This window comes from Onychostoma macrolepis, chromosome 11 (genome assembly GCF_012432095.1).
Source record: "Onychostoma macrolepis isolate SWU-2019 chromosome 11, ASM1243209v1, whole genome shotgun sequence".
NCBI classification, from domain to species: Eukaryota; Metazoa; Chordata; class Actinopteri; order Cypriniformes; family Cyprinidae; genus Onychostoma; species Onychostoma macrolepis.
Genome location: NC_081165.1, coordinates 11,634,759 through 11,651,054, shown reverse-complemented (window position 1 = coordinate 11,651,054; position 16,296 = coordinate 11,634,759). Strand labels below are relative to the sequence as shown.

The following is a 16,296-nucleotide window of genomic DNA, read 5'->3' as shown; positions in this document are numbered from 1 at the left end:
CAATCGATTAAAAAATTGAATCGCATTAATCACAGTCGTGGACTTAATCATGATTAATCACAAATTTTAAATACTAGGATTTACCTGTAAATGTGTTGAAAAAGAAATGCATGACAAACTAGTTTAAGGAAACAGAACCTTTCACACTTCTGCCAGGTATGAGACATAATCCTTATTATTCTTTTATCATTATTCTTTTGTTTTTATTCAGCCATTATCAGCCTTTAAACTGGCAATAAAACATTTACGAAGCCACATCACTTCAATCCCAGTATACATTTACCCAACTATTATCAAAAGTATTTCTAAATAAATACATCAAAACATTTCTTGCGACCTTACGTGAAGTATTATGACAAAATGCATTATGAAGAAGAATTGGACCTGTTCTGCAGGTGCATTAGAGCTAACATTAGCATCATGCTACATAAGACAGATATGATTATGATATTAATAGTACACTTTTACTCAGAACTCAATTTAAACCACCATCGAGTGTTTGTAATAACTTCCTTTTGCGATCACATGTGGAATTTGGTCGTTTACTGTTGTTAAAATATGCTATTCATAGCCTTTTATATCGCTGCACAAATTAGCATTTCAGACGTACACATTCATTTAAAAAAAATCACATACAGACCATATCTATCGTAATCGTGTGTTTATTATCTTATATAATCTATAGTGGCTGTTATCAAGTTTATTTCTGCTGTGTAAAAGCTTTAACATGTATGCTCTGCTGAAACTCACGTTGTTTGACGTTACAACTACCTCTCCGTTCTTAAGTTGCCAGGTATACATTTCAAGTTTATGTCATGGTCTGTCTGAATACTCGATTCTGATTGGCTGGCAGGTGTTCAGTTAAGTTAAGTCGTGACGTATTGTCAAGTATGGTGACCCATACTCGAAATGGTGCTCTGCATTTAACCCATCCAAGTGCACACACACAGCAGTGAATAGTGAACAAGTGCACACACACACACACACACAGGGAACACACACCCAGAGCAGTGGGCAGCCTTGCTCCAGCGCCCGGGGAGCAATTAGGGGTTCGGTGCCTTGCTCAAGGGCACCTAAGTCATGGTATCGAAGGTGGAGAGAGTGCTGTTCATTTACAATCCCCACCTTCAATTCCTGCCGGCGCGAGAATCGAACCAGCAACCTTCAGGTTACAAGCCCGACTCCCTAACCATTAGGCCACGACTATAAAAGGTGTTGATTAAATTCGTTGAACCGCACAGGTAGTTCCAGGTCAGTTTAATCACGTTCTATATTAATGCGCTTCCTATAAACATTGGTAACCATTGTAACATACAGTTAGAGTTGAATAGTAATACAGACGAAAATAACCGTCATTTTTATCGTTCCGGTCAAATATTGCAGCGCAATGTCATTAACATTGTTAACAATGTTTAACATTGTTAACAATAATTAACAATTATTAACAATAATTAACAACTTCGCAGAGGCTGCGCGTCGGGTGGTTCTTCGCCTCCACGTCGTGCATTCAAATCGTTTAATGCACAGCTAGCCGTTGATTATCCCTTACATAATACACATTAGTAAAAGGATCTATTTTAATTTTTATTTGTCTATATACACTTTGGGTGGCCGCGGTACATTACAAAAGTAGCCCAAAAAACCGCAAACCATGGCTCTGTAATTTTTCCCGCAACTGTATTTTCAAAATAGCCCACTTGTGCTGTTACCCTGGCAACACAGGTGCTGTACCCTCATCACACAATGATAGATAACCTTCCGCGCTGCGATGACGGGAAGTTGGGGTCAAACTTTATCAAATGATTAATCTGCGTTAAAAAATATTAACGTGTAAAAAATTGATTAATCACATGCGTTAACGCGTTAACGTTGACACCCCTAGTTTTTATATTTATAACATAAAGCCTAGTTAAGCAACACAACCAAGAGAGTGAAGTTTTCTCAGAAAATTTGCAAATTTGCTAATGATTTTATAGAATTTAAACGAGTAGTTAATATACATTTTAGTACAATATTGTCAATGTTGATTGTTTTTGGTTAAAGTGCTCCTTTTATGGGTAATGAAAGGTTCATATTTTGGTTTTGGGAGTCCCCAACAACAGCTTGACATGCATGCAAGGTCAAAAAACACTTTCATTGTCTTATAATATGCATGTATTTTTTACCTTATTTGCTCAACGATTCGCTCAGATGAATTTTTTCCAAACCCCTCCTTTGTGTGACGCTAATCTGTGGTGATTGGTCTCATTTCCATTTCATCAAGCCTGTAATGCCTGGTAAAGCAGCATTTGTGACGGCAGTTCTGCTTTGAGTACAGCGTTACCAGGGAAACCGCTATTTTTATAGCTCCAAAAGCAACACCTAGTAGCAAAGAATGAATTTGCATTTCCATTCAGACCAACGCGGAAAGACCAACAAGTGAGCAGGCAATATGCTAATGTTTCATGTTGAGGTTAACATGAAACGGCTTGGGATTCGTTTTAAAAACGACTCGTTTCAATGATTCTGAGTCGACTCTTTCTTTTGAGAGACAATAACTTTATACACAGTGCACTTTTAGATTTAAAACTTTGCAGGATGTTTTCATTCACTTAGAGCAGCGTTACACACTACATGAAAGGTAATTTTCAAAAATCCATAATAGAGGAACTTTAATGAAAATAGTTCCAAACAAAGCTCACAGCAGAACAGTCGCGCATCTCTGAGCAGCACAACGGTGTTTTGTTACTGAATGGTTACTGACTGATTCAGCATTTCTGAATTATTAATTTGGGTCAATGATTCAGTGGTCCATTCATAAAGACACTTGCTTTGTTCTTGATTGAATCAGCCATCTGAACGAATTGTTTGAATGAATGCCTCAATGACTCACTCATTAAGACAGTCACTTGCTGCCACCTACTGGTGGTTTTCTTTCATATTTAAAAGTAGTGTACAGTAGCTTATCTTTATTTTTTCCAACATTTTATATTTATACAGTGGGTACGGAAAGTATTCAGACCCCCTTAAATTTTTCACTCTTTGTTATATTGCAGCCATTTGCTAAAATCATTTAAGTTCTTTTTTTCCCCCTCATTAATGTACACACAGCACCCCATATTGACAGAAAAACACAGAATTGTTGACATTTTTGCAGATTTATTAAAAAAGAAAAACTGAAAGATCACATGGTCCGAAGTATTCAGACCCATTGCTCAATATTTAGTAAAAGCACCCTTTTGATCTAATACAGCCATGAGTCTTTTTGGGAAAGATGCAACAAGTTTTTCACACCTGGATTTGGGTATCTTCTGCCATTCCTCCTTGCAGATCCTCTCCAGTTCTGTCAGGTTGGATGGTAAACGTTGGTGGACAGCCATTTTTAGGTCTCTCCAGAGATGCTCAATTGGGTTTAAGTCAGGGCTCTGGCTGGGCCATTCAAGAACAGTCACGGAGTTGTTGTGAAGCCACTCCTTCGTTATTTTAGCTGTGTGCTTAGGGTCATTGTCTTGTTGGAAGGTAAACCTTCGGCCCAGTCTGAGGTCCTGAGCACTCTGGAGAAGGTTTTCGTCCAGGATATCCCTGTACTTGGCCGCATTCATCTTTCCCTCGATTGCATCCAGTCGTCCTGTACCTGCAGCTGAAAAACACCCCCACAACATGATGCTGCCACCACCATGCTTCACTGTTGGGACTGTATTGGACAGGTGATGAGCAGTGCCTGGTTTTCTCCACACATACCGCTTAGAATTAAGAACTTTTTGGCCTATCTTGGTCTCATCAGACCAGAGAATCTTATTCAGGTGTTTTTTAGCAAACTCCATGCGGGCTTTCATGTGTCTTACACTGAGGAGAGGCTTCCGTCGGGCCACTCTGCCATAAAGCCCCGACTGGTGGAGGGCTGCAGTGATGGTTGACTTTCTACAACTTTCTCCCATCTCCCGACTGCATCTCTGGAGCTCAGCCACAGTGATCTTTGGGTTCTTCTTTACCTCTCTCACCAAGGCTCTTCTCCCTCGATAGCTCAGTTTGGCCGGACGGCCAGCTCTAGGAAGGGTTCTGGTCATCCCAAACGTCTTCCATTTAAGGATTATGGAGGCCACTGTGCTCTTAGGAACCTTAAGTGCAGCAGAAATTGTTTTGTAACCTTGGCCAGATCTGTGCCTTGCCACAATTCTGTCTCTGAGCTCTTCAGGCAGTTCCTTTGACCTCATGATTCTCATTTGCTCTGATATGCATTGTGAGCTGTAAGGTCTTATATAGACAGGTGTGTGGCTTTCCTAATCAAGTCCAATCAGTATAATCAAACACAGCTGGGCTCAAATGAAGGTGTAGAACCATCTCAAGGATGATCAGAAGAAATGGACAGCACCTGAGTTAAATATATGAGTGTCACAGCAAAGGGTCTGAATACTTAGGACCATGTGATATTTTAGTTTTTCTTTTTTAATAAATCTGCAAAAATGTCAACAATTCTGTGTTTTTCTGTCAATATGGGGTGCTGTGTGTACATTAATGAGGAAAAAAATGAACTTAAATGATTTTAGCAAATGGCTGCAATATAATAGCCTGGTAATACCAAACTCTGCTACTTCGCTTTGCTTCGTAGACAGAGTCTGGAAGGGCATAATTGACAAGCGTTTATTTACTCGTGGGCGAGCGCTTGTCTGATTTTTAAAATCATTGGTGTACCCGTAAGTCAATCACATAACGGTTGGTTATGACGTATGTTACGTGCCGCCTCGAACTTCCGCTGTAAACATAGGTATGCGGTGAAAACAAAACCATCGAGCGAAATACCGTAGTGAAGATGGCTGTGAACAACTTTTGCAGATTATGTGAAGTAATAACATCACACACACACAATCACAATTATTGCCTTGCCGGACTTTGGCCTCCCCAGTTTCTCGCTGACGATCGGTAACAGTTGATAAATTAAACTTTTCTCAAAACCTGTCGGGAGTAGGGCCACAACATCACCTCCATTCAAAATGTGAACCAAACACTCTTCTTTTTCGGGCTTAAGTTGGCAAATGCCGGGAATATTCTCCACAACAGAGCAAATATCATCCCGTCCGTTGTCGTGTTAGATGTCCCTCACCTAAACTACAATCTTAAATTCGGTGCTTAGCGTCTACGGCTCTCAGCCCGCCCTCTGTTCGTTGATTGGCCCGGCTGCTGCGGAGACGGAGATAAACTGAGAGATGGTCTGCTATATCAGACTGAGTACAGAAGCGAAATGAAATTGAGCGGAAGTACAGTGGAAAGATAGGTTTTGTTAATACTAGGGCTGTCAATCGATTAATCACATGATTGTCATGAGGTAACTTGTGATTAATCGCAACTTAATTGCACATTTTTATTTGTTCTAAATGTACCTTAAATTAATACTTTTCAGGTTTTTAATACTAACATGGGAGCTCACTTCTTCTGAACATGCAAAATGTACATTTATTATTTATTATTACATTTGTTTCCCTCTCTGTGCCCACATACTGTATTTTGATGCAGCTAAATTCTCAATAAAACTGTTTTCATTGATATATTTTACTGTTTCGGTTGTCAGACAACGGAATGAATATGAAATAGTGATTGAACCGCAACCCATTAAGACTACGTGATGTTTTATTAACAAATTTCGGGAGGAGCATGTGCAGATATTTAACACAGCCAATTCATCATCAGTAATTACACCACCTATCCAATCAGCACGAGAGAGAACCCCTATAAATAATCAAAGCAGTCTCAACTTCATTATCTCTCGTCTTCCAGCATTCGGTTCGTTCCTTTCCATTATATCACAGACCCAATTTTTTCCCCATCCAAACAACGAGATCTATACTCGGATCCTCAGCAGCAATCCGCCGGCCCCAGGATTACTCCTTCTCCGCCAGTCATTGCCGCTGAGCCCCAGGCTCTATCACGGCCGCCGCTCTGCTCGACCAGCCACACGATTTCCCCAACGCTGAGGCTTAACCTAGCCTCCTCTGACGAACTTCCAACTTCCCCGGCAATCGTATCATTCGGCCACGCCAACAATTCCTCCTCAGAAAGCGGACAGTATAGCCTGAGGCTCATTAATTCCGATGTACCGTTCTCGCGGAGTGTAAACAAAGTGGATCTGTTCTGATCTATTCGTCACCCTGCAAATCAGCCAACCTCACTTCCAAATCCACTCCAGCCACCAAGGCGGTCAATAGATCGAGCAAGCCCCGAACTCGCCTCGCTTGACACCAACATTGTCCCACACAAGACCCGTCTCTCCACGAGCATCGGGTCGCAGCAGCAGGCCTTCGATGAGCCTGGGCCGCACCCCAGTTCTCACCGCAGCAAAGCCTCACTCGCTTCCCGCTTCGGCTTAGCCTTTCACCGCGGCTCTTCCGGCCTCAACGTCGTAAGCAGCCGGGCCTCTAACTTCTGTTTGCAGATGCTAACGCGAAGCTGCCTCCGCTAGCGGCGCAGGCCACCAGTGTTGCCAAATAATTTAAGTAAAAATCGCTAAAGGCAGATCATTTGTTGCTAAAAGTTGTTAAATGACGTCGCGACATCGTGGGATGTTAATGTCATTATGTAACCATGATAGAATACACACTGAAATCACTCAAACTTGCCGAATTTTTCACCAGCATTTTATTTGTATTTAATTTACTCATTGAATTTCGATAAATGGATAGATATAAGATAAATTTTTGTTTCACAGTGGACCAACAGTAAATTATTAGCAATCATAAGTACAAACTTATAACGTATCATAAATAAACAATTATTGAACAAATGCAACCTGCTACTTATAGTGCATACTGCTATGCACCTCTCAAAGTGTCTTAACGGTACCAGCCGATGTGCCGCTTGACTGGCTAGCTGTTTCAATACTTTCTTCCTTTGTGGTTAAGAGAAAAATGCATGCCTTTTATCTTTTTTTTTATCACTTTAAAGGTTGCCAAATAAACTTTTAAAATGGCTACATTTTGTTGATAGTTGCTTTGAAAGACAAGTTGCTAGGGTTGTCTGAGAAATTGCTAAATCTAGCAACAAAATTGCTAAGTTGGCAACACTGCAGGCTACCCAGACATTTCAGCATGTCCCGCCAAAGTCACAAACCACTCCCCTTTTTCATGTGGCTGCCTCCGCTTACAACGCAGGCCCTCACATGTCAGACTTTCCTTATACTTCCCCTAACTCCTTTCCTTTTCAGAGGCCTCCAGCTCCCATAGCGGACACTAGCCGCCTCTGCTAGCAGTGCAAGCTGCACAGGCTCTACAGCTTTTTCCCCAAATGTCACAAACCCCGTGGCTTGCTTCAGCTGCTTCCGCTTGCAACACAGGCCCTCACATGTCTTTTCTTCCTGTTACTTCTAACCCCTCTTCCTTTCCAGTGACCTCCAGCTTCCATAGCAGACGCTAGCGTGAGGCTACCTCCGCTAGTGGTGCAGACCCATCCACAGCCTTTTCCTTATCCCACTACCAACCCCCTCCCCTACCCATGGCCCGCAGCCCCACTGCCCAACTCTAGCATGAGGACGCCTCCGCTTGAAGCAAGACCTACATGCGTGTCAGCAGCAGTGTCTACTCCCGCTGGAGCACTATCTGTATTTCCCCACTGCCACAGCAGTGACTGTTCCTGCAGGAGCCCTATCTGTATTTCCCTCTCATCTCTACTTTTCAGATGCCGCAGCAGTGCCCGCTTCAGCAGGAGCCACATTCTCTTTTCAGATGCTGCAGCAGTGCCCGCTTCCGCAGAAGCTGCTTTCTCTTTCAGACGTCGCAGCAGTGCCGGCTTCCGTAGAAGCCGCGTTCTCTTTTCAGATGCCATATCAGTGGCTGATTCCACAGAAGCCTCATTCTCTTTCAGATGCTGCAGCAGTGCCTGCTTCTGCAGAAGCCGCTTTTCTCTTTTTAGATGCCGCAGCAGTGCCGCTACTACAAGCGGTGTCCAGCATCACTTTAGCCCTAAGCTATGCAAGTTTTGGGGGGTTATCAAGCCCCACTTTGGCTGCTGTCCCGCGATGATAGCATTTTGGGGGAGCGCTCTGGGTCCGGGCTAAATGCCGATGATTACCGAGCTTGGAGCCCTCTACCCGGACAGCACACCAAATACGCATAAACTTTACTCAATTATTATATGTAAGTGTGAACTCGTGAAGTGATGTTTTATTAACAAATTTCGGGAGGAGCATGCGAAGATAATTAACACAGCCAATTCATCATCAGTAATTACACCACCTATCCAATCAGCACGAGAGAGAACCCCTATAAATAATCAAAGCAGTCTCACCTTCATTAATTCAGTTCAATTCATATTACTTTATTGACATGACATACTTAGATACATATTGGCAAAGCATTGTACATAGCAGAATAAAAACAAAACAAAAATGCATATAATATACATCCATAAATAAACAAAACAAAACAAAATACATGTAAAATACATCCATATATATATATATATATATATATATATATATATATATATGTGTGACCCGTTCTGGCGAAATGAGTCGGAAGTCGCACGGACTAATTTTGAGCTACAGGCAAAAGAAATGAAAAATGTCAGTTTTGGTCAAATTTGAGGTTTTCACAAAAATGAGTTCATTAAGCCCTCTTCTAGTGATCCCAATGCTCCAAATAGTAATTAAACATCTAAAATGATCTTTATTTGCATGTTTTCTGAGAAGAGTACCTTTTTCGCTGCGCACTTCTAGACGGCTGCTGCTGCTTCTCACCACACGTTGTAAGTCTATTGTTGCAAAGCGCAGCATTCCAGCTTTGTGAATATTCATATAGAATTCTCCATGACATGAGTCCAAACCAGTGAAATATTATTTTTAAACCCATACTGATGAAAACAAAACGATCGCACTGACTGACATTTGCAAAGCGCGTGTATAAGACGCGCCTTTCCGTGAGCGCACGATCTCCCTTATAAAGAACATTATTGCGAAATATGTATTGGCGAGATTCACACAATCAAAATCTGTTGTCTTACATGAACGTTTAGTTAATGGTTGGGGGAAAATCTGATGTGTAACATTATATTCGATCCATGCATTACAGTAGGTCTTAATATAGATCTGTCTCAAATTGAGACTCTCAATGCTAATCATACATTAAAAGAAAAGACGGAATCACTCGCTGCTCTTGATTAAACTTCTGTTTATTTGCATCTTTGTTCTTATTTTTAATAACAAAGATAAAATAAAAATAGCTATATTGTGATTAATAATATAGTAATTATTATTAAGAAAAGAATTGGAGGAAAATATGCAACGTTGCTTGGTGATTTTGCTTTGGAATCTTTAACTCGATTTTTCTCAAAAACAGATCTGCTGCCTCTATTGCCTTCAAACGGCTGTAGCTCAGTCATTTTTTATCCGATTCCAACAAGTCATATATCATTTTGAAGGTATTTTAATGGAGACTGTGAAAATAAAAAGAACTCATTTTGGAAAATTTGCGCATTCCGACTCATTTTGCCAGAACGGGTCACATATATAAACATTAATGGTACTACTAATGCAGATGTGTTCACTCTTTACTTCTTAGTTTGTGGCATTTATAAATATGTTGTGCTACTAGAGAGGAAGCAGGTCCTTCACCAAGTAATATTCCTAGTTTGTCATTTTCATGGAGTGACTGGAACTCAGGAATAATCTGCTGTATTTGACTGTACTCTTAAGGACGTGTATTTGTCACAGTGAAGGAGGAAGTGTTCCTCCGTCTCAACTGATCTAGATCTACATTCGTTACAGATTCGCTCTTCTTTTGGTAACCACGTCTTTTTATGTTGTCCTCTTTCTATGGCCAGCTGGTAGTCACTCTAAATGTCTGTGAGTTATATTCCTGACTGAGACCAGATAGTCAGCCAGACTGTACTCTCTGTTGAGTTTCAGATAACATTGGAGACGACTTTGGTCTTTGGTTTGTTCTCTCCAATGCTGTATGTATGCCTCCTTCTCTTCATTCATAATTTCTTTGATTCTTCCAGGTTTTTCAGGGTTGGTGAAAAACCAACTGGGTTGGTTCAGACCATTATCTCTCATCTTCCAGCATCCCTCCACCACCCCAACTCCTCACCTTCAGCCTGTGCTACCCCAGCACTGGGAGGAGTATTCGGGGGGAGCGTTCTGGGTCCGGGCTAAATGCCGAGCTCGGACCCCTCTTCCCAGTCGGGGGGAGTATCCTGGGCTCGGGAATGATTACCGAGCTCGGAGCCCTCTCAGCGCGCACACCAAATACACATAAACTTTACTCAATTATTATATGTAAGTGTGAACTTGTGAAATAGTGGTTATAACCAGCTCTCCCTTCCAAGATGTTAATCTGCACAAAAATCCTGATAATCGAGCCGTCGTCTGATGAAATCAAATACACATAAGATAAAGACAATAGCTGTGCCATGATTTCTACTATACTTGCATGTAAAATTAGAGAAGCGACATAATATCTGTGTTTAGCTGAAAGCGCTGTTCCTTTCCACCGCTCGCTGAACAGAGCAGACGCAGAGATAGAGAGAGGTGTGCGTGCGCTGGGGCAGCAAGACCTTCCGCTCGTGCGGCAGTACCAATGAGTCTCAGAAACTAAATAAGGTTTGGATGTTTTTTTGAAGGGAAAAAAGTCGCTAAAGGGGTCTGCAAAGTTGGCAACACTGTGCATCTCCATTTCTCCAACTACGGGTCAAACAGAAAATGCGCGCAAAAAATTTAATTTTAGTATGCAGTAACTTAAGTAATATAAAACTAATTTCCCAACAACAAAATTGTGGCCAGTGAAAATGCTGAGTAGCTAGTAAATTTGGAAAACCACTAGCCACAGTGGCTGGTGTGCAAAAAAAGTTAATGTCAAGCCCTGCTAATAATGTATTGTTCAGTAAATAGTGTTCCTAAATTTTGCTCTAGAATGTTACTTGTTTTACATCAGTTGTCTTGACACACAAACAAAAGTCTGTTTTGAGAAAAGGAATTTCACGAAGCATCATGTCATCTTGTCATTCTCATTCCCTCTAGCTTGAGAATCTGGTGTATTACAACCGACTGAAACATTCGAAAATAGTCATCAGTGATTTCCATCTGGCAAAACTGGAGAATGGACTCATCAAGGAGCCCTGTGGAACCCCAGAGTATCTGGGTAAGAAGCTCTTCAAAACAGGCAAAACCTCTTTAAAGACTCATGGGGCCAGTTGCAACAGATGGTCTTTATTGATGAACAACATTTTTTGTTTTACAAGATTTCTGTTTACATGGGCATGCATTTGTTAAAATTAGAATAGCAAACTATGGTAATAGGAGTCATTATGGGTTTTTTTTAAATGATTTGTCCTTGTTCATTTTTTTTTTTTTTTTTTCAACCAGCCCCAGAGGTTGTTGGTAGACAGAGATATGGCCGACCTGTGGACTGCTGGGCCCTTGGTGTGATCATGTACATACTGTGAGTATATTCTCCTGTAAACCAAAACCAGGAGTTCATAATACCTTCATTTACATACAGCATTTAACTAGTCTTCCACAGCCAGACATTTGATTATCAGCTAAAGTGTGGTCCACATTGTACCTTATTCTGGCCAAAAACCACCCACATTGACTAGAATTTGCTGTCTGAGGAGTAAATGTGAAACCGATGATACCTTATTAATAGATCAGAGTCATCTAATTCACACACACAGTGTTTCTGCAGTCTCCACAAAATCTGTACAATGATAAAAAATTCTAATATTATGCTAATGCATGTCAGGGAGCTGTGTGGGCATGAGAGTACCATTACCCAGATCCTTCTCACTGTTTATAATAATTTCCCCTCATCTCATGCACAGGCTCTCCGGAAATCCTCCATTCTATGATGAAGCAGATGATGATGACTACGAAAACCATGACAAGAACCTCTTCCGGAAGATTCTTGCTGGAGACTATGAGTTTGACTCACCATATTGGGATGAAATTTCAGACTCCGGTACTGTTAGTGAAGAATACTGATAAAATCTCACATGCTTAGCAGAGCACAAACTTGTCTTATGTAAACCTTGATTTTAAAGAAATGATGTGACAGTTTATTTGTGTTTACATCTGCCATTTTGTCAATCTGCAGCTAAAAACTTAGTGTCACGTCTTATGGAGGTGGACCAGGATCAGAGACTGACTGCACAAGAAGCCATCAACCATGAATGGTACTTATAGTATCAATATACCTGACAATTACTGACAAAAACACTTTATTTTAAAGTGTGTTACACAGGTGGCATGTACTTACTATTATAATAACAATTAATTATGCATAATTACATGCAAGTGACCCTAATCCTAACCCTAACCATATGGTAAGAACATGTACTTAATTAATATTACTCGCCCAATTACTCAATATATTGGCATTCCTAACTACTGAGAGAAAATTTTGTGTATGAAATACACCACTGTTCAAAAGTTTGGTTTACATAAACTTTTGTATGATTTTTCAAAGTAGTCTCTTGCTGTATGCTTACCATGCTGCATTTATTACAGTAAAAACAGTAATATTGTATAATATATTACAATTCAAAATAAACGTGTTCTGTTTTAATAGATTTTAAAATGTTTAATTTCCTGTGAAGCAAAGCTGATTTTTTAGCATCATCCAGTCTTCAGTGTCACATGCTCCTTCAGAAATCATTCTAATATGCTGATTTGCTGCCCAAGATGATTATCAGCATTATGCTTACTATTTTATTTTTCAGGATTCTTTTATGACTAAAGTTTAAAAGTTTTAGTAACAATGTCATTGTCACTTGATTCAGCTTAATGCTGAATCATTACTGAACCAAACTTCTGAACATTACTGTATCTAAAAACAAGTTTCCATGTCCATATAATAAGTTTTCTTTTACCATTAAAGGATATCTGGAAATGCTGCGTCAGACAAGAACATCAAGGAAAACGTGTGTGCACAAATCGAGAAGAACTTTGCTAAAGCTAAGTGGAAGGTAATTTCTAGATGTAGTTCACTCTTTCGTGTTAAGAAGTTGAGCTTGTCCAAATTAAATTTGGATTTCCACCTCCCTGTAGAAAGCGGTACGGGTCACGACTATGATGAAGCGTCTCAGGGCACCAGAGCATCAGGCGGCGGCACCGGCGGCGGAAGCAGCAGCAGCAGCAGCACCTGGTGCGCCCAACCCTGCAGCAGGGGCTCAGGAAAACCCTCAAGCTCCATCGGAGGCTTCCACAGCCCCGTCGAGCACCGCTGAAAGCAACTCAATGAGCACAGAAGCCCCCGCCGTGGAAGCAGCGGCCGCTGCTGCCCAGCCACCAGCTGAGCCTGTTCTTCACGCTCCGGCTCCCGAACAGCCTGATCCTACATCGCGATGCAACGGAGAGGCTTCAGCCCCCCTGCCATCAGACACAGGGGAGGAACAGAGCGGTTAATCTTGCTACCTCTCTCCCACCTGCGTTTAGATCCCACACACTTGTACATAAGCAGCAAGCATGCTAATACTGATCCCGCAGCACATAGCATTAATCTCAACACGCTCTATCGTGAGCCGATTTCTAAAACATTTCCCAGCAAGCATCTGTTTTCTATTGAATCACAAAGCTGCGTGACGTGTATCGAAGGCTCTGGCCACTTTAACTTTGCGCAAAAGAAGAAAAAAGCTGTTTTCTGCTTACATTAAGCCAAGATTGGAAACTTTAGCACCGATCTGCATACATGTTTTAGGATAGATGATCAAAGCAGGCCTCATTTTATAAAATTACTTTTTTATTTTATTGCATCGCAGTTTGTTAACGTCCATCTTGAGCAGGAGCACTGATACACAGCTTCGTGTGCGATGTATAGTTTCTGTAAATAGCTTACTAACCTCTGTAGATTAGACTTAGCCAAGAACAGCATGCTTTTTCAAATCTGCTGTTTATGACACCAGATAACTGCCACATTCAGCTTCAGCTTTACATGGACATTTCATGTCTTGATCGAACATGCGCTCATGAAATGTTGTCATCAGTTTAAGGGGATTTATATGAAAAAAAATACTTCGGCAGCAACTAAGGCGGCTAAATTCGTCTCATAATGGCATTTTAATGGTTGAGACATGTGGCCCAATAAATGGAGCAGAGTAGGTTAACATAAGAAATACCTCAAATCTGCTTGGTAGCTAGCCACATGAACAGTGGAAAATGTGATTTGTTCTTATAATGTATTATATACTCATTTGCATACATTGTACATGTGTTGAGTAATAATATACTTGTCCATTTTAAAAGTACATAGCCACACACAGTGATCTTTGTTTTCAATAGAATTTCATCTGAGGCATAGATGTATTACTACTTTGAAACCCTTCAATATATTAATCCTTACATTTATCTTTTCATTGTATCTCCCTTTACTAATCTATAAAGCATTTGAATATATTCTGAGATATTTAATTTCTTAGACTTAAACATAAAATTATAAAACACAAATGATATATATTTATCTTTTTTAAATTCCAAATATGAAACAGGGATCAGATATTTTCTTATTCCTGTCAAGTCAAGTTTATTTATTTAGGGCTTAATATGATACAGATTGTTTCAAAGTTACTTAATTTGAAAAAAAAAAAATAATAAAAAATTTCTTTCATGTTCAGATTACAAAAAAAAATTTGCATTGACTAATCCATGTGCTGCAGGAATGAATTAGTATTTTTTTTTTATAATTTAAGCCTTTATCTATCAAATTTTTCTGGACTATACTGACTCAAATTTTCCAACTCAAAGACAGAGACAGAGAAAAGTTGTGTGACCGTGGTTTTTATTTCTGGTGATTGAATTTAGATTTCAAAATTATTGTGTTCGGGATTATCTTGCACAAAATGTGTAAGAATCATAAACTCATTGGTCACAAAGCTTATTTCTGAAATAACTAAAATCCTATTGGCTGTTTGTTAAGGGAATCAGGGTGATGCTAACTTGGGTTACAAAAATACATCCTCCCTGCAGCTCTCTACATTGGTTAGATATATTCCTGCCTAAAGCAAGTAGTCTTAAACACTAATGATCCTAATTAAGTCTAGCCCTATTAACCAAACCCTAACCTTAACGATTTAAGATTTTAGCCGATAGCTTTTTTTGTCTTATTTTATAGAAATGTCTGCTGTCAGCAACAGACACCTCATCTTTCACACAGATCTTTCTCATTAAACATTCACGCTTCACTAGTGTGTGGAGTTTACTGTCTGTTACTCATGATGGCAGTACTGATTCATTTCTTAGTTGGTGCGTTCTACAGTAAATTTAGAACTCATTTTGTGCTGTCATGATTTTTACATGAACAGATTGATGTTTTGTTTTCAGTATACATTGATGGGTTGTTTTCATATAGGCCTAACATATTTCAATTTTAGCACAGAGAAATGGCAGGTGATGTAGGATTAAAAGAGCTTAATGAAAGCAAAACGAAACGGTCGACCTCTTAATATGAGCAATAGTCTACAACTGCGATACTGTGATGCTACTCTCAATGTCAGTGTCCATGTGAACACTCAGTTTCTGATTGGCGTGTCCTCCGTTGAAGTTGACAGTGAAGGGTGAGAAGCTCAGGATTACACAGGACAGATGAAGCCAGTGCACCTATTGTACAATTATTTCATGTAGGTGAACAAAAACAGTAACAAAATTTGCCCTTCGGTGGCCAACGATTTGTAATTGTTGTGCAGTGGTGACATGCTGTAATTTTCTAAACATCACAGGAGTCAGTGGAGGTTTGACTGAAGAAGGCCTCGATATGCAATTATGCTGTCAGTGGTCTATTGATTTGAAGATGATGCACAGCATGGGCTGTCACAGGTTTCTACTGAAGTCAGCTTTGATATACTTTGGATCTCACACGTGTCACTGTCATTTTGTATCTTTCACTTCTTTTAACTTCTAAAATATTTCCTTTCTAAAATCTGTCCCATACCTTTATTCGTTCTATCTACTCAGAGACTTTGAGATGCTGTTTTTTTGTCTTTGATTTCGTATAAAAATACTGAAAGCTAAAACCGTTAAGACCTAAAATAAAAAGCGTGGTAAGTAATGTTTCATGTGGGTCTTGAAGAAAAAAAAAAAAAAAGATTTTTATAGCATTCATGTATACTGAAACCGCAGCTAGATACTGTGTTACACAATTCAAAGCAATTTTTTAACAGTGCTTCACTATTGCCTTTGGTGTTCGATGTCTGTTGATTTCCTCATTCTCTCTGATGTTCTTATCAGTGTGGTTGACTGTGAACCTTTGAATACACTGAGGACTGGCCTCTCTCCACTTTAACCTCTGTATTCTTCAACTGACTTTCATGCTTTCAAAATAAACACATCCTGAATGATCA

The 16,296-nt window shown here is 40.0% G+C and overlaps 1 protein-coding gene across 3 annotated transcripts in view; it reads left to right on the top strand.

Moving 5' to 3' along the window:
- Positions 1-16,296, top strand: part of camkvb (CaM kinase-like vesicle-associated b) — a 65,108-nt gene extending 48,812 nt beyond the window's left edge. For all 3 annotated transcript variants that reach the window (XM_058790860.1, XM_058790861.1, XM_058790859.1), the window contains 6 exons: positions 10,985-11,105; positions 11,330-11,405; positions 11,788-11,924; positions 12,060-12,138; positions 12,843-12,930; positions 13,013-16,296. In XM_058790860.1, the coding sequence (XP_058646843.1) occupies positions 10,985-11,105; positions 11,330-11,405; positions 11,788-11,924; positions 12,060-12,138; positions 12,843-12,930; positions 13,013-13,369 (858 nt within the window). In that variant the 3' untranslated portion in view covers positions 13,370-16,296. The remainder of the gene's footprint in view (positions 1-10,984; positions 11,106-11,329; positions 11,406-11,787; positions 11,925-12,059; positions 12,139-12,842; positions 12,931-13,012) is intronic.